The sequence below is a fragment of the Maniola jurtina genome, chromosome 19 (genome assembly GCF_905333055.1).
Source record: "Maniola jurtina chromosome 19, ilManJurt1.1, whole genome shotgun sequence".
NCBI classification, from domain to species: Eukaryota; Metazoa; Arthropoda; class Insecta; order Lepidoptera; family Nymphalidae; genus Maniola; species Maniola jurtina.
In genome coordinates, this window is record NC_060047.1 from 4,165,171 (window position 1) to 4,189,301 (window position 24,131).

The 24,131-nt window shown below is 36.8% G+C and overlaps 1 protein-coding gene across 4 annotated transcripts in view; it reads left to right on the forward strand.

Moving 5' to 3' along the window:
- The window catches only part of LOC123875242 (hypoxia-inducible factor 1-alpha-like), a 124,573-nt gene that overhangs the window by 38,794 nt on the left and 61,648 nt on the right, over positions 1-24,131 (forward strand). For all 4 annotated transcript variants that reach the window (XM_045920978.1, XM_045920975.1, XM_045920976.1 and 1 more), the window contains exon 6: positions 2,178-2,284. In XM_045920978.1, coding sequence (XP_045776934.1) covers positions 2,178-2,284 — 107 coding nt within the window. The remainder of the gene's footprint in view (positions 1-2,177; positions 2,285-24,131) is intronic.

Below are 24,131 nucleotides of genomic sequence, written 5' to 3' on the forward strand. Positions count from 1 at the left end.
AGAATTTAGGCGCAGAAAATTCTAAAACGTGGCTTTTGGCAGCTTTCTTATACTGTTTATCTCAAAGATCTTTAGTAGACGTAGTTTAGTTAAAAATGTATAAAAAATCTATCCCGTAAACGTCTCCTCAGATTTGTTGCTATACCTCATGAAAATAAATTTATATTTGATAAATCTTTAGCTCCTGTAGTTTAAAAATCTTGAAGATGAATACAATTGTTAGAACCTTTTTTTTTTTCTCTTTCGTCTGGCTTTACAGAGATTAGCCAATGTCAAGTTTGTAGTTATTTGTAGTAACAAGTTAGTTAAACTATACAAGTATGGACCCCGTCTGTGCCGGCACTCGCCGACATACGCACGGCACCCCTTTAGAGCGCTTTCCAGTCAGTTTTAACAAAAAAAAAAAAACACTACAAAAAAGGCAGAGCACGCCCGCCAGCGAACACCAACACAGACGAAGTCCTAGATCCTTTTAGACGTAATAATATTTAAAATAATTGGAACTGTATTCTAACTAACTTTAGAAATACATAGTATCGTCTCAAGATATCCTTGCCAGATGAGAATCCTATGTCATCAAATCTATGGTCCTACCATGCTCCGACCTGTTGCAATTTTTCGACGGTAAACAAACCATTAATGTCACATACCAGTTCCTAAACACGTTAAGAGATGGCGCTCAACAACAATAGAACATTCGTATTACCTGGCCAAATTTAGGTAACGTTCATATAGCCATCCTGCGACCTTCAGAACGCTTTACTCTACTCGGTGGCGTTATATCAACAAAAATATCACCTTCAAATGTATTTTGTAGGTTAAACATGATGCGATTTCGCGGTTTTGTACTTGTACTCGGTACGCGATAATGCACGGATGTTGGATTTGTGGTGTTATTTCGGAAAGTGTTGTGTTCCTGTGAATATTTGTGGGTGATATGTGCTTGTGTTGTTTGAAAGTTTAAGTTATTGATTTGAGTTTTTTCTGTGAGCGAATTGTAGACGGATATGGCGGGGTTTTTAAAAGCTGTAAGTTTCTTGAACTTGATTTAAACAAAGAATTCATACGTTTATCGTCAGGATTGCTTAGAAAATGTGTGTGTTTTGGAATCGTATGGTATGTTGGTGAAAGGTGTGATTCAGAAGGCAGTAGGTCATTCAAGGTTAACTGCAAAGATACCGGTAAACATAACCTAAACATAGGGCTTTAGGTCACATTGTGAATGACCTCAAGGTGTCATTAGGATTTTTTTTAATTGCTTCTATATTTTGTAAGTGCACCTTTGTTGCAATGTAAGAAAGAATATTAAGTTATTCAAAAGTTCAGATAATTTGTAATGTTATTAATAGAATTTTTCAGTTATTTACTGAAGTTACTACCTTTGTTTCATTTTTTAGAATGATGATGCTGAGGTCTGATATGAATTCTTTATAACTTCAATATGAATAAAAAATATTTTTCTTTATAAATACTTAGTAGAAATAACTTTGTTACCTATGTCCTATTAGTCAATAGCATTGCAAAGTCAAGTTTATGATTTTATTGGCTGATTTGAATTCTAGTCTTTTTTGAAGTGTCGTCGGTAAAAAAATGATAATTCTTTTGGTAATTTTTGTATCATCACAAATGAAAGGTTCTTTCTTTCTTTCCTGTTCTATTATCCCTTCCAAATATGCTAATAGGATGACCTTGCCAGCTCCTGCTAACTTATTTCCTAAATGCTAAGTATAATCAGACCGAGTTCACTTGGCCACGTATAGGCCGCAGCGCTGTGCGAGCTGAATTGCACTTTATTGCGTCATGAAAAAGAGTCGTCATTTATTTAAACACCTTTGCGGACTGATTTTTTTGTACCTGGAATGTATGTAATTGATAGAGCGTGAATCTGACATGCAGCTCTCTCCAGCCATGCTCAGGATTGCAATTATATACATGGCATGATACTGTAAATCGAATCTTTGAAAAGAGCAACCGTCGCGTTTCTTGCTGGTTCTTAGTAGAAAAGCATTTTTAAAACGATGTAGAAAGGCATACCTAACCAGTGGTTGATGCATTTGAAGATGCAAAAGTACTTGTAAAAGTTATTTTGAATAAAATATTTGCATTCTATTTGATTCTACTATAATGTGTACTGTGGTAACACTACCAAGTTAAATCTTACTTTTTTTTTGTTGCAGGTTAACAAACAGCCTGGGATTCGAGTCCGAGGAACTGGTTGGTCGTTCCCTATACGAGTACCACCACGCAGCGGACAGTGCGTCTTTGGCACAACAATTCAAATCATGTAAGTTGCTTTTTCCTACTCATAATAATAATTTTTGCTTCGTATGGATGGGAATTTTGTTATACTAAACTATAAAAACAACCATGCTTAACATATATTTTTCAGGAAATAGAAAAACCTACCTACCACCTTTAAAGTTTGACCCACCAAAAATATTTTTTATTATCCTTAAAAACAGTCTATTATGTTATGCTAGTATTGATTGTTACATAAATGTTCGTAGGCAATGACTGACTATATAGTATGGCATTATAGTAGGAAAATGATAAAAAAAATCAAAATAAAAATAAAAACTTCAATAACCACAAACACTTAAACTCTCCTTTTTTAAAGTCGGTTAAAAATAAAAGTTATATTATTCAAATAAATTATTCTATCATTCTATGAGTAGTTTTTGTGATACCATTTTCAGGAGACATAATTGTTTTATTTCAAATACTTATGTGTACGGCGCCATCTTAAGATAAGTGTTTAAATAACAAGACCATCTCGGTAACCACCAGTACTTTAATAGTACCGCGTAGATCCAATAGATGGCAGCACATGTATACAAAACTCAAAACTTTGAGATTTCTTACGCAATATGTGGCAATATCAATGGTATGCCGGGAACTCGCCGAAAGACTTATTGGCGTCATATTGTAAATGCATTACAATGTTTATCATCAGCCGTCAATAGTAAGTTGTAAATACTGGCTGTATTGTATATTACCTATTGCACAGGTATAGGACCTACTCAACATAGTAAGTAAATTGAATGTCGGCCACATAAGAATGCCAACGGGTTTGTTTATCTCATATCGCTGTAGATTATTATGTATGTGTATTGTTATTGGCACTATAACTACAATTAATATAAAAATCAAGATGGCGAATTCCAAAATGGACCGGATTTTGGACGGGTTTTGCTTTACTAGGGTTTCGTACCCGAAGGTTGCCAACGAGACCCAATTACTTATTACTAAGACTCAGCTGTCCGTCCTACCGTCCGTCCGTCCGTCTGTCTGTCAACGGGCTGTATCTCATGAACGATAATAGGTAAAGACTTGAAATTTTCACAGAATGTTTATATCTATTGCTGCTATAACAAACAAACAACAAATACTAAAAACTTCAAAATTGCCACCATGAAAATTTTTAAAAATTAAAAAGGATTATTTATTTTCTTGTACGATGGTACGGGACCCTTCCTGTGCAAAGCCGACTCGCACTTACCCGAATTTATTATTTACTTAATTATAAAGATCCTTACACGAGATGCGCTATATTCGTACAGTTCTAATATTCATTCTTAGCTCACATTTACTGGCATTAGATCCAGTCACATAACTAGACGGCTCCGTACTTGAACGCAATAACGCAACGCAATATTTATTTTAGAGACCAACATTTGTTTTTGCACTTGGCCATCAGCCATGATAATCTCTGTGGGATTGTTTTAAACTTTTATTCTTACTGCATTATTAACCGCATTTAAATAAAATAAGATATATTTTTATTTGAGGGTAGTTAGAAAACCATCGTTTTACGAAATAAATATCGTATACAGCTCGATAAAATAAGATATGTTTCCATTTGAGGGTAGATAAAAATAGTTTTACGAAATGAATATCGTGTTTAGCTGTCACAAAATAAAATAAGAACAAAGTTTCAATGTTTAAAAGTTTAAGGGTGTCTGGCAGGGGGTTGCCACGATACTAAGTGTCTGGCAATGCACGACGTGATTTCTAATACTATTCTGAAGAAAATATTAAAAAAATGAGACTTTAGACGTAAGTTTTTCATACACCTTTATTGCCTGTTATCTCCCAAAGCCTCCATGGTCCAAACTTCATAGTCGCTGACCGTTCCTCCTTATGTTTGGAACAATACGCAGAGGCACTTTCAGCATTTATAAAATAACGAAGGTCTGCCATGCGCTGGCACTTAGCCCATCATCATTATGAAGATACTGTGCTCAAACTGAACTCATTTACTGTGCGAGCTGTTGAACTTTGGAATGCACTACCATTGACCATACGCAAATCAAAGTCACTAGACTCCTTTAAAACTGCAGTGAAGAATCATTATCTTACAAATTGAAGACGACAATCATATTTTAGTTTCTCCTTAAGTACGATTATAGAGTATATATTAGTCTATTTTATTAGTATATTGGTATTATACATATTATTTAATACATGTATTAGTGGTTTATGTATTAGTATGTATCAGTTATTTGAATGTATGTTTATTAGTATATTACACACCACCTGCAGTCTAATTTTCCTTATACTTTCCAATCTTTAAGGTTGCCTGGTAGAGATCGCTAATTAGCGATAAGGCCGCCTTTTTTATCTTCCCTCTGTCTGTGTTTTGTATTCTTTAATGTAATCCTTCTTGTGGTTGTGCAAATAAAGTGTATTTATTATTATTATACTGATGATGTGCCTATGATGATAATGTGAGAGATGATATGAGATGAATGAAGTAATTAATGCTCACATATGTGTTGAAATTAGAAAATTATTTCGAAGCTACGAGACGGCGTATCACTAACATACCTAATGTTATCAAAACTAATAGGTACTCATATTTATTTCATACATAACAATCGATAAACCCCAAAGATAACACACGAAAATATTGTTCTCATCGCGTGATGTAACAGTTGTTCGTCATTTTGTTCTAACCAAATTAAAATAGAACATTGTTAATGTCAAGGTTCTTCTCTTACAAAGATAACACCCGTATTATAAGCCACAATATATGTATACGATATTCAAATCAAATGCTTCAGTACTGTAACTATGTATGTCTTCCAGTGTAGTTTTGTATTATATCCATTCCATTGGTCCAAAATTAGGATAAATTTTGAGTCAGGATCGGTTAGAAAAACCTAAATCCAAGCGGTTGTATTACAGGAAAATTACAGGAATTTAGTCAAGTCATGTCCTTAATAAAACGGTGAAAATAAAGGATATACAAAAATCTGCGCTGTTTTTTCTACTATACACATTTTAATCTCACTTTAATATTCAGTTCACGCACGGCACACGTTCCCGTAACCTGTAAATCCTGCAATAGTCCACCAGAGGAAGCTTTACGGGTGGTTTAGCATTGTCGCATACCTACATGATAAGCTTTTAAGACTTCCTACGCATTTGGAATAGATAAGTGTGTCCTCAACATTAAAGTCTTAACGTTTCTAAAAGCAAATTGCATACAAAAATGGTATTTTAATACTTAAGGTATGTCATTTATATACGGATTTATATACTGTCCGTGAAAATGTATGTGGATGAGGTAGGCGGAGTTTCGCGTGTAATGGCGTAGGTACTCTCGACAATGTCTATTGCCACTTGCTACCAAATCGAACGCAAACGGGTTGATGATTGATTGAAGCCTTGAATGTAATTTTTGTCATGAATAAAATCTAAAATCTTAGAATAATACCGTATATTGTCATCTACAGTTACCTACTAACGCCTGAAGTGCACTGTTTTGAAAACTCTGATTTTTTTATACTTTAGCTACACGTGCTTAGCGTGAAAGTCTTCAAATACAATTGTATAAGTTTTGCCTCTCTGAAGTTTCATAATATCTTCGCTCTTCTCCAACACTAACACCCGTATTCACAAACGTTGCTATGAGGTCTCATAGTGCGCTCGAACGCACAGCTTCGGTTCCACCAATCAGATTACTTTATCACGTCAATTTACAATGATCTGATTGGTGGAACCTAATAACCTGTGAATACGGCCGTAAATGTTTCGGGCAACCTTGATAAATTGCCTGAATAGCTCAGTAAAAATATTTGAACTACAACTCAGTTTCCCAAAAATATTACATGTAACAGGGAGGTTCCTCTAGGGAGCCTAAGGCATCAGGGCTCGTTTTATATCGTGAAATATTGCCTTGCCGGGTAAACACGACGCGGGAACGAATTGTCGAGAAAAGTGACTATGACCTACTTGAATGTCAATTACGTGCCAAGTATTGTAAATGTTTTATTGAAACCCAACTTAATACATTAGCCATGTGCAGTGCTCAGACAAGCAGTCAAGCTCTTACGAGCACGAAGAAGTCAATATTGTTATTTTTTAGGGTTCCGTATCTCAAAAAGAAAAACGGAACCTAAAGGATCACTTTGTTTTGTGTCTGTCTGTCCATCTGTCCGTCGGTCGTGTCTGTCTATAGGGTACTTCCCGCTGACCTAGAATTATGAAATTTGGCAGGTAGGTAGGTCTTATAGCACAAGTAAAGGAATAAATCCGAAAACCGTGAATTTGTGATGAATGAATGTGAATCTGATCAAAAGTAGATACATATAGGAGGTAGGTACATAGAAGATCATAGGTAGGCATGATTACCTATTTCTTCCATTAAAAAAAAATTCGTGCTGTTACGCAAAGCAAAATAAATGTCTTAGTTCATTTATATAAATGTTCCTTTATCTTCAAGTAAATCATTTAAGTAGATATAAGCGTCCGCAAGGGATCCTAATCTCCCAGGTTTACAAGTAATTTTCTACTACACTGACTTTTATTGCTTTACCTACATTCTTAGCTAGGAGCTACTAATTCTTAAATGTTTATCGAGCATATTCTAGGTTATTACATAAGTAGATATTTTACGTACAAAATATGGTACCATTCTTTAAGACTTTCTTCTTTGTGGGGCCTAAAAATTACAAATAATGCTTGATAGTTAAAAACCGTAACACCTCTTCACCTAGGTTTGTCTAATCTAGACCCTCAGGTCAGCCAAGAGTCCTAAGTCAGAGGCCAAGTTTTTGACGTTCACTAAAAATTTATTGGACCTAACATTATTTTGATCTATATAAAATCAGAGATTTAGACTCAAATTCGACGCTGAGCTGAGTCCGGTGCTGAACTGATTTATTATTATAATGGAAATCACTCGCTAACCGCTTTTTGTATGAAATATTCATCTACAAAATTTTTATTTCATTTTTCCTCCCTTGTCTGTAATTCACTTTTACCCGTCGTCGGTCGCTTCAAACAATTACATTTGTCAAGGACACAACATTGATCAAAATTTATCTTTTGGGCTCTCGTATCCGCTTTACTTTGGTCTGAGAGCTGGTAAGAAAGGAGTGTGTGCTTGATTAAATCTGACAGTTTATAAGATGATTTTTGCGAGATCTACATATGGTAGATTAGAACTGCCAACGTAACCGACCATGCTGGGTTCACAAGATTTTTATTTTTTTTCAAAAAACCGTCACACTATTCTGTTTTATCAAAATGATCATTTATGATATGGATCTTAATGATAAAAGCGAGGCTATTCTGTTTGAACCTTATAGATGACAGGTGTATTTAATTTTTTTTCGTTTAGAAAATAAAAGAAAAGGTACGCTTAAAGTCCTTCGACATCAGTGGTATGCTTTATAAATCTTGAAATTTCCTGGCACCTACTTAAAGTAATGCCATGTGTGTCTAAAATTCAAACAATTGTGAACTAATCAATGGACAATGGCAGGTCTAGTTTGCTATAATCAGGCATTGCTTACATATAAACCACCACACCGACTTCCAGCGTTTATCAAACACCTCCTTATAACTGCCCACGGGCTCTCAATCCTTTTAGTTTAATAATACTCAGAGAGACAGAGGGCGGTTGGGACAGATAACAATTGTTTTCAAGACCGTGACCTTTGCTGTTTTATTGTACTTTTATTGTACGCCTATACTAGACCTTACTCACAATGGTAAATAATGACAGTAACAGCATGAGATTTTGGATTTAGGTAGTTATGGCATATTAACAGGGCTCTCTCCGCCACTTACTCCATACAATCGTAGTTCCAATTTCGTTTGAATATTAAGCAACCAAAGTCCATGGCAGACATATTCTTTTAACAGAAATCTGGAAAACCACAGGCATAGATATTAGTTTCTGGAATATGTCTGCAAAATTTCATGGACTTTGGTTGCTTAATATTCAAATGAAATTGGAACTACGATTGTATGGAGCGAGTGACGGAGAGACCCCTCTTAAATGAGTGACAAACAACGATTCTTTTTCGCTTTTATAATATTAGTACGAAAGTACAAATTGTTCTGTGACGACAGCGATCAATGTAACGCTGTAAAGACAGCTCATAAATATTCCGTGGTAATTTATTGATACAGTTGATGCTAGGTCACGGCCAGGCCATTGCGGCGTGCGCCATGGCGCGACTAACAGCTGAGCTGGTTGAATGTAATTAGGTACACCGTGTTCGCGGTATATGTTATGTAATGTCTATTTGTAGAACTGCTTTGCGATTCAGAATGCGATCAAGAATATGTAAACAGCTATGGTTAATTCGTTTGCTAGATCCATACAAAAAATCCAACAAATTCTTCAAGAATTGCGGCTAAACATTGGCGGCTTCTCTGGTGCTGCAAGTGTTCATGGGCGACGGTAATCACTTAACATCAGGTGACCCGCCTGCTCTGCGAAAAAAAGTACATGACATGACATGAGTGATGTCTGTCAGTCCACTAGCTTTTCACGGTTCATCAGTTTAACCGATTGCGACGGGTACAGAGATGACTTCATCAAGAGTCCCCACGGAATTTTTAAAATCTTAATACACCTAGATGAAGTTGCAGACATCGTTTATCACACTAATATTATATAGGTGAAAGTTTGTATGTGTGTGTGTGTGTGTGTGTGTGTGTTGTGTGTGTGTGCGTGCGTGCGTGCGTGCGTGCGTGCGTGCGTGCGTGCGTGCGTGCGTGAGCGTGAGCGTGAGCGTGAGCGTGTGTGTGTGTGTGTGTGTTTATTACTCCTTCACGCAAAAACTACTGGACGGATTTGGCTGAAATTTGGAATGGAGATAAATAATATCCAGGATTAGCACATAGGTTACTTTTTATTCCGGAAAATCAAAGAGTTCCCACGGGATTTCAAAAAACTTAAATCCACGCGGACGAAGTCGCGGGCATCATCTAGTTCGATATAAAGATAGCTTGCATCCTGGATACGGATCCTCGGAAATAGATTTTATAAACTCAACAACAAGAAAGCTCCATTTACTACTTCATTTAGTCGTAAATTTTTCTCTAAATTTGTAGCGTTTCTTGGACACAACAAAAAATAGAAATGCTGATAAGTGATATCACTGAATGAGTACAATCGTTAAACGCAAAAGATAATAGCTTTCAGAGAACATAATTTACATTGTATCACGAGCGTAACAGCTGATAACAAGTCGTAGTGACATTGTCGCCTAAATAAAACTGGCGTGACGGCCGGCTATCTAGGAATCCAGCCGACAGTTTTTAGACCTTTATCTACTCGTACAATTGATGATTAAACGAACTTACCTGAAGTGAAGTTCTATCCCAATTATACGAGTTGCTTCGTCCGAAGAGATTAGGTATACATTGTAGTAATACGTCAAAGTATTGCCTTTCTACCACTTGTTTGAAAGCAGAAAATCTGCACTTCTATTTTTTGTATTTTTTGTTGGTACCACTGGAGCGTTCCCATCTCATTTAGTTGAAAGCCTGCCTGGAACATTAATATTTCACTTATCAGGGGTCCTAGGGCTGGGAGGGACCTAATCTCTTCGGACGAAGCAACTCGTATAATTGGGATAGAACTTCACTTCAGGTAAGTTCGTTTAATCATCAATTATACCTCATTGCTTCGTCCTTTGAGATTAGGTATACATTGTAGATTTTGAAAGATAGTGAAATATTAAAACACTTCTAGGTTTAATAATATTGTATTTATATTATCAATTTTGACAAGCAAAATAAAGCCAAAAATAAATAAAAGATATTATCATAATTACGGTTACTTCATCCGTATTTAAGTAGATACTTAGTGATTTTTATAATCACTGTATTATAAGTAAAAATAAAATACTTTTAAAGCTGCTGATTCAAATTTATTTTACTTAAAATAAATTTTAATCAGCTGCTCAGTGTTCCAGATTGATTTATGAATAATAAATAATAATAAATAATAGGAGTGATAGAGCAATCTGATTAGATTGATCACATTGAATACCTCTACGATAAACTCTGGCACACAGCATAGAGTTGCCCACGCTAAGGCCGCTGTATTTCGTATTAGGTATATCAATATTGATACCTTTACTGTGAGCTGCGGAGGTAGCTGCATGCCTGACGGAATAAGCGAAAAAAAAAAAATATAGAAGTATTATATTTTTATCCACTGACTGATACTGTTCGTAGATACCGATTTATGCGGACTCTTAAATCTTACTATTGTAATGGGGCATTTTTTTTTTTTTTTTTCGTAGGGGTTACATTCTATCGATGTATTCTAACAATGTTTCTGCTGGATAAAGTTATCTTCGGTGAATGTTTATTAGAAAGGAACATTTAGGCAAGGTTGAGCTGAATCTGGGTATGACGATCTTGTTAGGTCATGTATTTCGACTGATGTTTGTTAAATTAATATTATTATTAACAATTACACTACGTATCTAAATTAATTTTCAAAATATGGTTTGCACCCTATGTGTAATTATACCAGCATGAGTAATGTGACGTTAATCAAATATTCTAAATTCAAATTGTTATTTGGATTCCAATTAACAAAAATTCTAAAACTATGGACAGATCTCATGGTATAACAACATCAAATCTTGAGAGTGGAGGACGATGAAAAAACAGACGTTACTCTCGAACCTAGGATCAACGATAGAGCTGAGCCATGGCTGTGTTTTATGAACCCATCAAGCTTATAGCCTGACCGGCTAATTCAGATAGACATTTTCATCGGAGTTGACGCTTCATAATATACAATATACCTTTATTTCAGGACACAGAGTTCGTTCTGTCGTGTGCACCTATTTTTTTTTTTTTTTTTTTACAAAAAACTAACCCAACACCATCTTGCGAAGTTGATCATAATATATACAAAGATGACGGTGCTACGCTCCTCTCTACCTAGTAGTACCGTCTTGATAACTTCCATGCAACCAACATAATATGCAATCAACAGGGTGGCTGAAACAGATAATGCATTATCATTATGTCTAAATTGAATTTAGAACCGAACAGAGAAGGCTCTGAAATGGTGGAAACCAGGGTTTTTTTTTCTTTTTTCCAAAACCAACATGTGGTTGCCCTAAGGCTGGTACTATTTATTTAAATACATGTTCTTCTAGTTCCCGTTTCCCTTGATAAGATCTTCGTGACTCCGCATTTCGTTGTTTTTTAAACTAATGTATGAAGCGAACACAAATCTCCTGTGAGCTTCACAGCATAATTATAGATTTTGATATTCTCGTAAGAAGTGGACATCTAACTCCATCTATATAGTTAAATAGGAAAGAGAGCACTTTATTGTCTTACGCAATAAAATGCCTTTTTTTTTTTTTTTTATAGATTCCATTTTCTGAAAACCTGAAAGTCCAAAAAAAAAAACAGTCAGTAATTTTAGCTACTTCATATGTTTGACAGATTCAAAACTAAACTCAGAATCCACTGGCCATCGGTGGTCTTCTCACAACGTGTCGCCCTTACCCTATATCGTTAGCATCCGAAAAAAAAATAATAATTCTAGACAGTCTATTTTGTCAAATAGGATTGACTGTCACTTCGATAGATTTTTACCATTATGTAAATAATCCTGCAAAGACTGTGCTGAATGCTGATGTGTCAATGCTGAGCTATCTTAGTGATTTGCATTACACAACAAGATATTTAAAACATCTTTCTGTCCGTTTTTGTAGGTGTACCGTATCTACTTACTAAATCGCGGGTAAGTCGCAGTAAGTCATTAACAACGAGTTTTGTATGTAAATTTAGCTCTTGATTGATTAAATATCATTTTTCTTCAGACGGGTCAACGTATTTTTTTTTTTTTTTTTTAATCAGGTAATTGCAATATTTGCGCACAGTAGGTACTCGGGCTGTACAGCTCTTTTTTACATTGATGATAAATCTTAAGAACTCTAAAGTATTTATTGTTTGTAAAATAATTTTAGATAACCCTGATAACTTTTAAAAATCAACTATATCTTGTAAATATATGTTATGTATATACCTAGTTGACAAGTAACCCAAAAATCTGAGTAAATACATAAATCACCGGCTTTAGTACTCGTAGTTTTGTAAAGACGAGAGGCGGAAAGTATATTCAGACCAAAATAGTAAACCATTAAATTGGAATAATTCTCGTTCATTTTAAATCGTAGATACTTTCTATAGATAGGTAGTAAAATCTTTTATAACTCCTAAGAAATAAATCTAACGTGGCCATCCAACTATTCATTGATGTAGCTGTAATTGACCTTAATGTTGTTATGTAAGCACCCACTTTAAGAATTTTTCGTTTAAGAATTTTAGACTTATTATAAGTCTGTTATTTCCATTGGATTTATAATAAAAAATGAAAAGAAGGAAACGATCCTTCACACGAATCACATTGTGATAAGTATAACTTCACTAAACATAAAGTCTATGATATTATAATCAGATGATAGGAGACATGCTGGGTCGTGAGATTAAGATACTGGTTTTAGAAATGGAATCCCGTATCCTCTTACCCACAATAGTATGACTGGGTCATAAATTAATTGCCATTAGTCCTAAAAGTAGATAGAACGTTCCTGCGGAACGTACCGGGTGCAGCGACGAGGGTCCCCGGTGACACTGCCAGAGCCAGCGGCGTGGCGACTGTCACAGCTGCCGTGAGCGCGGTGACTTCGTGGGTTCGTACTTCGTATATAATCGTTGCTCCCGCTTGTTGTATTGCCGGGAGCGGATGCTCCTGGTTTAAAGTCTGGATAGGAGCCGGTGTCGGCTTCTGCGTTGCAGGAGGTTTTCTTGCGGGTGGGATTATTCATATCTTGGCACCGGATCATAATATTACAAGCCCGAATGTATCGGCTAGCTTCACGCTGTATAAGACACAGTCTATTTCTGTATGAGCTGATCTTTAATATTTTTCTTTATTAAAAAAGAATATGAAGTTTTTTCTTGTCATAGATTCGTTGTGCTGGGTATCGCACATCAGTCTGGCTGGATCTTTAATAATAATTAATTTACGGACTGATCACTTTATTCTAAAGAGAAAAAATGAGTGAGAGCTTCCTCATGAGCATATCCGATAAAGCGAAGCGAAGACTAGTTTTTTCTTGACGATGGCTTAATTTTATGGTTGACGTGCTTGGCTGCGTTTCGACAACAATCATTGGCACTAACTCAGGTTCGAGTTGTAATCCGTCTGTACAATGGTATTTTAAACCATCTACCCTTAACTTTTCTATCAGTAGCGAAAGGGTACATCCTTATTAGAAGACCGCAACATAAATGTATAAACTATATGAAGGTATGAAGAAGGTATTTAATATGTGTAAATCTCAAATGATCTCATTTTTACTCGATAATAGCACTTGATATCTCATGATTCATGTAGACACATTTCATTCACAAATAATAATCAAAGTAAAGGTAATAATATTCCTTTTTAAATGTATTCCATCACGATAATATTTTCAAAGCTTTCGGAATTCCAAATGATGTGAAGGTAACATCCCCATGAGATGTACACAACACCGATTGGAAATTGATATCATTCCATTAGTCTGATACGGAAATAGTCCTAATAACTATTCACAATATCATTAGTAATAGGTAATGTTTTACTGTAAATACCTTCATGGTCTGGGCTTCCAAATGACGTGAAGGTTACATCCCCATGAGATGTACACAGCACTATTGGAAAGTGATGTCATATCATCACCAGTGTGATACGGAAATATCAGCATTTCACTGTTAAATACCTTCATGTTCCGGGATTCCAATTAACGTGAAGGTCACATCCCCACAAGATGTACACAACACAATAGGAAAGTGATGTCATATTCTCAGTGTGATACGGAAATAGTCCTTGCAACTATTCACAATATCCTAAGAAATAAATAACATTTCACTGTAAACACCTTCATGTTCCGGGATTCTAATTGATGTGAAGGTCACATCCCCACAAGATGTACACAACACAATAGGAAAGTAATGTCGTATTTTATTAGTGTGATATGGAAATAATCCTAGCAAATTTTCACAATATCCTTAGAAGTAGGCAACATTTCACTGTAAATACCTTTTTATTTCGGGATTCCAAGTGACGTATCATATATATCATATCACTAGTTTGATTCGTAAACAGTCCCAGAAGCTATTCATAATATGTTTAGAATTAGGTAACACGTCTTCACTGAAATACCTTATGGTCCGGAATTCCAAATCACGTGAAAGTAACATCGCCATGTTGTCATATGTCAAGGTAACATCGCAATGCACAAAACATTAATTGCATAGTGATATCATATCACCAGACACTATTATAATAAAACCTTATAACATAAAAATATGTAACAAATAAATAAATAAATAAATCACTATCGTTTTGGTGACTACGCTTTTGTAACGTTTTTTAAAACTTGAATAACGTGGTGATCGGCGAGGCACTAAAACGCGAATGAGATGGGAACGCTCCAGTGGTACCAACAAAAAATACAAAAAATAGAAGTGCAGATTTTCTGCTTTCAAACAAGTGGTAGAAAGGCAATACTTTGACGTATTACTACAATGTATACCTAATCTCAAAGGACGAAGCAATGAGGTATAATATCATCAAAACGCAAAAGTGATTAAAAGAGGTGCGTCCAAAAAAACGATTTAACGAAATAGTTTTTTATTTATACAACATCGTTTAGTTTTTGTGAAATGTCATTTTCTACGTGGTCGAAATCTTAACCAAGGGCTTCACCATTTATGACTGCATTTAGTCATAATTTTTCTCTAAAATTATAGCGTTTCTTGGGCATAATAAAAAATTGAAGTGCTGATATCACTGAATGAATACAATCGCTAAACGCAAAAGATAATAAGTAGCTTTCAGAGAACATAATTTACATTGTTTCACGAGCGTAACAGCTGATAACAAGTCGTAGTGACATTGTCGCCTAAATAAAACTGGCGTGACGGCCGGCTATCTAGGTATCGTACCTACGCGACAGGTCCAAATGGCATTGGGGTATGAGGTGCACGTCACCTGCGCTATCCCGCACCGGGCTAGCGGGGGCTGAGCGTGTGTGCAGGGCGTCCACACCCTGATTGCCTTCTCGACCTGTCGCGTACTATAGGGATCCAGGCGACTTGCCAAATTGTTAATCTGTTTATCACCAAACTTCTCGTGAAAAAAGCATTACTACGCATTCGAAGATTGTGTATATGACTAGCTTATGGCTGCGACTCTCTCCGTGTGGACTGCATAGATTTCTATCCTTCGGGGATAATCACCTAATAAACCTTATATAAAATCGGGGATAATTCCCTAATCTTTAGGGGTTGCAGAATTTTCAAAAATCCTTTCTTTGCGGATGCCCACGTCATATTATCTACATTTAATGATTTAAAAGTACTTTTAAAAGTCTATTTCAATAAAAAAAAATCTATTCTATTCGAAAAAAAAAGTAGGTATGTTAAAAATTTGAAAAAATCTATTTTTTTTTTAATTTTACGAATTCTCGCCCCATAAACTGGCCGCCATACAAAACATCCCATCAGTTTATTACTTAGTACAGTGCAAGACCCTATTAGCCACATTATGTACCTACTAACCTAAGAAACGGAATTTTTCGTACAGTAAATATTTGATGAGGACAATGACTTTCTAAGCAAGGACATCGCACTGGCGCGCATAACACGGGACCAAGTAAGTGTGCTTATACTCGGTGTAAGCACACTTTCTTCATTAGTCGCATGTTGACTGCAAAGCTGTCAAGACGCCTAAATGCGCGATCAAAAAGTGCCAAAATAATACGTTAACGACGCAGAAAAGAGATGGTGTGACTTACCACCGGTAAGTTAATTTTATTTACGTAAGATAACATGCGAAAAAGTGTAAAATACTTAGTAAAACCATTGAAAACACTAGAAATATCTAAAATTATTTACAATGTTCCCATTCCTTTCTCTCACGCACATCGGAAAGAGACAGATGGAAGGGCGCGTCACGAATGTCGGAAAAACAAAACTGTGGAGTAGCTTTTTTTTGTTCAATGTAAAATCTATTGGCCATTATTGTATCACATTTATTTTATTACTAGCTGTGCCCGCGACTTCGTTCGCGTGGAATAGCTCTCAGCGCGCTTTATATAGCCACGGACGCTCAGGCGCGAGGCGTGTATCTGTATGTAAAAAATGTTCGCCGTGATTCTTTAAATTGACATAACTTTTTTATTTATGAACCGATTGACATGAAATAAACACTAAAAGTTAAGTGAAGCTTACTACAATATATTAGTGACAACCGTATCTAAATCGAATAAGCCGTTTCTGATATTAGCGTGCACAAACACACAGACAAACAGACAAAAAAAAATTAATTACAATTTCGGGTTCGGCATCGATAAAAAAAAAGTAGCAGGGGTTGTTATTATTAACAACCCCTGCTACTTTTTTTTATATATTTCCATTGTACAGACACCACTTTTCTACAATTTTATTATATGTATAGATAGATCTTTTGACGACCTCCAGTGCGCAGTGGTAACGCGGTGGATTTGTATGACGAGGGTCCCGGGTTCGATTCCCGGCTGGGCCGATTGAGATTTTCTTAATTGGTTTAGGTCGGCTGGTGGGAGGCCTTTGGCCATCTTGATTCAAGGCTCATCTTGAATCCGCCATTTTGGTTTTATTTTTCAGCTCCCTGTCAATTGGATGAAGTTCTGAGTGACATTTGTTCGAGCACCCCCCACCTATCTTCAATACCCTGGCCGTGCTCCTCACCGAAATCCTCAATCATCAGCTCTATCCATATTTTTCCTCCGAATCATTTTTTGTCAAGAGGTGTTCAAATGAGTCAGTCAGTCAGTCAGTCAGTCAGTCAGTCAGTCAGTGAATCAGCACGAGCAGAATAGTATATAGTTAGATATAGTATATAATAGTTTCATATTTACAAAAACGAAAAATCTCTCAAAGAAATAACAAAAATTAATAGTGCTACACTACTCCATTCCATTTTTTGTTCAAGTTTGCTTCTAAAATCACCTTATTCAGCTTCGAGTGCAATAATCGATTTACATTGCGGCTTAATCACTGAGGTTAGTTTACAGGACTTGAATGTTAGGGGGAATGTATAAATGGAGCAGTTAAAGCTACATAGGGTGAATTTAGAAACGTGTGCCATGTTTGGGCTCTTGTGTTGTATGCCACGATGTGTCCATGCTTAGAAAGTCATTGGATGAGGATCGAGAAAAGGAATCTGGCTTCTACGACAAAGCTTCCGTCAAGAGCATTGCGTACAAATATTTGGTTTCCTTAATGAGTATTTGCTCTGTCCTGTAGGCAGATAGTTGGTTTTTAGTTGTTTTCGATATCGAATGCTGGTCTGGGTATGTAGTACCACGAGTAGTTCAAACCTGTGAGAAAATTGATTGTTAAGAATTTCTGCTCATTTACATTTTATTATCTTTTTAATCACGCTAAGTAGCTCTTGGAAAAAAGTTAAAAGCCATTGATTGGTCTTTCGTATAGTTATTCAATATGAGTCAGATTTTCTACATTAGCTAGTTTTAGGCATTTTGTCGATACCGTGATAGCCCAGTGGTTAAGACGTCCGCCACCTATTCGGGAGATCGGAGGTTCGATCTCGGGCACACACCTCTACCTTTTCAGAGTTATGTGTGTTTTAAGACTTTTAAACTATTAAATATTACTTGCTTTAACGATGAAGGAAAACATTTTGAGGAAACTAGCAAGCCTGAGAGTTCTCCATATTGAGTATTCTCAAAGATGTGTGAAGTCTGCCAATCCGCATTTGGCCAGCGTGGCAGACCATAGCCTTTTCATGTCAAGAAGAAACCTGTTCTTAGTAGTGTGCCGGAGATGGGTTGATCAAGATGATGATGAGGCAGTTATTGTCTCCAATCTATAGAAGCTGACGGATATTATATTTGCTGACTCAAAATATCCATTTCCCAAAGCTGTTATATTTACTTGTTCAGAGTTGAAAGCCTTTAATCTATTCTGAACTATCTAACAGTGGGATAAAGGCCTTTTTAAAATCTATTCTGTAATACATATTTCGTGCGAACGTGTAATAAAATATAAAAAATTTCATACACGCAAATGCCGATCGTATTTTTCCAGCCGGCCGCCTTGAACTTGAACGAGAAATGGCTGCAGTATAAATAGATTCACATTATCTCTGATTCATTTACAAATATTCGACGGATGTGCCGAGCTATTGGCCATCGCGAACTTTCTTTTCACGAAATGTTATAAACGGTCTATTGTTGGAATTCAATTAAGGTTTGAAACAAACAGAATGTGCAGCAGCGCGGAACGACTTAAGTAATCCATAAGTACTAATATTATAAATGCGAAAGTGTGTCTGTCTGTCTACCTGCTACCTTTTCACGGCCCAACAGTTTAACCGATTCTGACGAAATTTGGTACAGGGTTAGCTTATATCCCGGGGACGGAGATAGGCCACTTTTTATCCCTTTAAATCAAAGAGTTCCCACGGGACCCCTAAAAACCCATCCGCTTAACTGATTTGTATGAAATTTGGTACCGAAGTAGCTTGCGTCTCTGCAATTGACATAGGCATTTTATCCCGGAAAATCAAAGTTCCTACGGGATCTTTAAAAATCTAAATCCACGCGGACGAAGTCGCAGACATTTTACAATATTGGCCATTTTGTCTAACGGGGGCTGGGGGCCCTGTATACACACACGGGTCTCTGGGCTGCAGTCCAAAAAGACCTTGCAAAGATCCACCCATGCTTAGAAGTTAGTTTCATAAATAAATAGCACAAAATATATTCGCAGTCGGACGCCATAATAGCCAGTGCGGAAATGAACGTTTCCGAGCGCTCGTAAGATCTCGTGATCTCTTTGCTGACATCGTTCCGAGAATTCCATTCAATAGATAGATCACATAATATTATTTACTCTCGTATTTATTGCGTATGAGTTAAGGTATTGATAAAAGTGGCGTGCACTTTGATAGTGCATACAAACGTGTATTATAAGTCCATTATGTATCTATACTTGTTTTTTGCTGCTTTTTAGGGTTTCGTACCCGAAGGCTGCCAACGGGACCCTAGTTCCTATAAGCCTCCGCTGTCCATCCGTCTGTCTGTCTGTATCTCATTCATGAACCTTATAGGTAGAGATTAAATGTTCACAGAGTAGGTAGGTATGCATTTCTATTGCGGCTATAACAACAATTAATAAAAAAACAAGATGGCGAGTTTCAAAATGGCTCCCATGCAAATCAAGTATTGTATGTTCTGAGGTACGGAACAAGTCCGGCTCGCACTCGGCCGGACCTCGTTAGCAACATTTCAAATTCGTGTTTAAGACTCAAAACCGACGGAAAAATCTTTAAAATCTAAATGAAATAGGTACTTACCTAAGGGATGCAAACTATCTTTGTACTAGTAGATAATCCATGTAATTTCGTTTATACTCGTATGTATGAAATGAAATGAAGCAGTTTATTTGTTTAATATGGGATGACAAGATATTATGAAGGTTTTTTAAAAATCCCGTAGTAGCTATTGGATTTCTCAGGACCAAAAGTAACCTAAGTATGTCCTTCATCGGATGCAAGATATCTCTGTACCAAACGTCATCATTAGTTAAACAAGTGTAAATTAAAAATGTATAAACACCCCCGACAAGTGAAGGATACAGTAATTAGAAAAGAGCTGATAACTTTCAAACGGCTGAACTGATTTTCTTGGATTATAGCTAAGAACACTCTCGATCAAGCCATCTTTCAAACAAAAAAACTAAATTAAAATCGGTTCATTAGTTTAGGAGCTACGATGCCCCAGACAGATACACAGATACACACGTCAAACTTATAACACCCCTCTTTTTGGGTCGGGGGTTAATAAATGGGTCGTGAAATATAATATTATAGTATGGATGAGAGAAAGTTGACACCCAACAATTTTTCCTACTATTGTGTTGTTTGAAATGGGTGCTGGATAATATAGAACGTGCTGACTCGTATGGACCCTCGCATTACCCACATTCCTGTGCCAATAGGTTTATTCAAATGAACCTGATCCTTCCTCGTATGAACGAGGCTATATTGAACTAACGGATGCCCGCGACTTCATTCGCGTGGATTTAGGTCTTTAAAATCCCGTGGGAACTCTGATTTTCCGGGATAACAAGTAGCCTTCGTCACTCTAATCCAATCCAATCCATCAGCCTGTAAGCGTCCACTGCTGGACATAGGCCTTTCCAAGAGCGCGCCACCAAACACGGTCCTCCGCCTTCCTCATCCACTCGCTCCCCGCTACCTTCTTCAGGTCATCGGTCCAGCGGGCTGGAGGTCGTCACTCTGAAGGTCTTAAAATCACCACCCTCCGTTGCGACCGACTAACAAACACACTTTCGCATTTATATTATGGGTAGTGATTTAATACAGGTTGGTGTGATGTTAAAATTTTTATAAGCTGTAATGACGGTATGGTAATTGGGTAATTACCCGGTTTTATGGTTTTATCATGCAGATATTTAAATCTTGACTACTCATGTAAATTATCTATACTATGAACTATTCATATTTCATAGTTTCTTATATTTACTTAAATAATATTTTTTCGGGATTCTGACATCAAAAATCTTATATCTTATATCTATTTATCATAAGTTTATTTTGTCTTGTCATATTCATATATCATATTGGATTTGTCATGACGTCATTTAGCCTACTAGCTTGTGCCCGCTACTTCGTCCGCGTGGAATACACTTTCAAACAACTATTTTACCCCCTTGGGGGGTTAAATTTTCAAAAATCCTTTTCTAAGCGGATTTCTACGTCATAATAATTATCTGTATGCTCAGCCCGATACGTCCATTAGTTTAAGCTGTATGTTGATAGCCGATCAGTCAGTCAGTCAGCTTTTTGTTGTAGTCAGATTAACTCGGCAGGCTGGTGGACTTTCGAGTCTAGCGCTCGACTCGAAACTTCACCTTAAAGCGAACGAAGGCAAGACTTATTTATTTGGGACAGTAAACAATTACATATTACGTATTAAGACTATAACTTAAATCTCCCTTATTCTGATAAAAAGGCATAGAGGTTTTGCTTCCGAATAGTTTTCGCTAAAGGTCGAAAAGGATAAATGCTTCGATATACCTATTTTCAGCAAAGTAGAACAATCCGAATCACAGCATGGATGCTGAATTTACTTAACCCCATTCCAATATACAAAAACGGTTATATTGTTTTCGTTAAAAGCTGGTCCTAAAACTTTTTCAGTAATGTAATTGGTGAAGCAATCGAAGTTCGGTATAGTTTCGATTAAACTAAGCCCACTATCCCCAGCCCACTACTATCTAAAACAAGAATTGCTTTCTATTGCGGTTAGTTTTTAGGGTTCCGTAGCCAAATGGCAAAAAACGGAACCATGGATTCGTCATGTCTGTCTGTCCGTCCGTATGTCACAGCCACTTTTTTCCAAAACTATAAGAACTATACTGTTGAAATTTTGTAGACATATTTTAGAAACAAATAATATTTGTATAAGTTACTCCGGGCTCAACTACGTTTGTGTGGTGTGCGATGAAAGGAGATCATTCTAGCTCCATACATTTTTGGGCCTTTTCTGAAAGTGCCGGCCAACGAAAAAAAATGGTACGGATCGTTAGAACTAGCCATTTGGAGTAATAGTTAATATGGCAGAAAAGTTGCAGGATTGCTCTGAACCAAGTTATACAAGGTCGAAGATTCGTCATTTTCATACATTTTATTGATTTCTAAAAGTGCTGGGAAACATAAAATAATGTTAGATATTGCTAGAACTAATAATTTGAAGCAATTGTCATTATGACCCGAAGGCTGTGGGGCCACTATATGTCGTATTATACAAGTTATACAAAAAATTAATATTCTTTGTATAATTAATTGCAACCGATTTTATGATTTTGTTACTGTTCTGATTGTTTTATACGAATTTGAATACATGTACAATTAATTTGACTCCCACGAAGTGCTGGATCAGCTGCAATGTGGACAAAATTCGTTTATACATACCTGGATTGTATGCGGCCTTGTAATACTAGGTGATCTCATCCAGCCATCTCCCAAGCTTCTGCCACTGGGAATTGGGATATCTCCGGCGAGCTCTGTGATGAATGCACCATTTGGTTATACATACTGTTCACCATAGTAACTACGGGCTTGCTTCAGTCGATAGCTGCCCAAAGCAACCTGCGTCGATTCTTCTATGAATCTAGGAAAGTCATTGAACGGAGGGATGTTGGCTTCCATAGCCTGGAAATGAGCTCTTCTTCTATTATAATTACATATTGTTTGTGATAACAAGTTCTGCTGAACTGTTTTGCTCACTGGCCGTTCATGGATTACGTCAAGAAAATCACGTGCATGCACGTTGTTGTCTATCAGAATGATAGCCGTTCAGAAATGCTGACAAAATCCTGAAATAATCGATCATGTTACTTAATGTCCGGTTTCAAATCCTGAATAACCCTGAGTAAACAAAAATCTCTTCCAAAGCGATCGTTAATCATTTACATTATCCAGCAGCAAATGGTAAAAAGTCTAGATTTATTGGCTTCGTCAGTAGTTAGCTGGGATTTTACTGATGTTTTGTTACTGGCATTTGTGCCACATAACCGCACACCTCAAGAAAGAAAGATTACCTCAAAATTGTTTGTGGTATCTCTAAAACCATGGACTAAGATAAAAATCCAGTAAAAATCTTCTATATTATTTAAGGTATCATTTAAAATCTAGGCATTGTAAAGCTTTGCGGGAGTACACCTCCCCACTTCACCGCGCTTGCCCCTCGCCGCTGACGCATACTGCGACGGAACAAGAGAACACTCTCGACGTTTTTCATATGATTGAGTGTCCGGCAACGCATACCGCATACCGCAGCGTTGTGCGTTATGATCACCAGACCAAAGCTTAAGTTGCTGCAGCGTGTAGATTATTGTTCCATCGCAACAAATATAAAGGCTTTTAGTGGTTTCGGAACTTGTGGTTAGGGTATGATTTTCACTGAAAAAGTAATTAGTGCTTTTCTGAAGATATATGTACATGCCTGTATCTATCTGTACATGACCTTTATAGATAGCCTTTCTTTCTTGAGGCATGCGGTTATGTGACACAAATGCTAGAAACAAAACATTTAAATGAAACCCAGCTAATTACTGACCAAACCAATAAATCTAAGCTTTTTACCATTTGCCGCTGGTTGGTGGAAGTGATGAACATTTGCTTTAAAAGAGATTTTCGTTTGCTCAGGATTGATCAGAGTGACCGGGCATTAAGTAACGTGATCGATTATTTCAGGATTGCGGTAACATCGCTAAACAGCTATCATGTTCTGATAGACAATAACGTGTACTACAGACGTGATTTCCTTGACAAAATCCATGAACTGGTCATTGCGCAAAACAGTTTAGCAGAACTTGTTATCACACACAGTAATTATAATACAAGAAGAGCTCATTTCCAGGCTATGGAAGCCGACATCCTCTGCTCAATGACTTTCCTAGATTCACAGAAGAATCGACGCAGGTTGCTTTGGGCAGCTATCGACTGAAGCAAGCCCGTAGTTACTATGGTGAACAGTACTTATAACCAAATGATGCATTCATCACAGACCTCGCCGGAGACATCCCAGTGGCAGAAGTTTGGGAGATGGCTGGATGAGATCACCTAGTATTACAAGGCCGCATACAATCCAGGTATGTATAAACGAATTTTGTCCACATTGCAGCTGATCCAGCACTTCGTGGGAGTCAGAATAATTGTACGTGTATTCAAATTCGTATAAAACAATCAGAACAGTAACAAAATC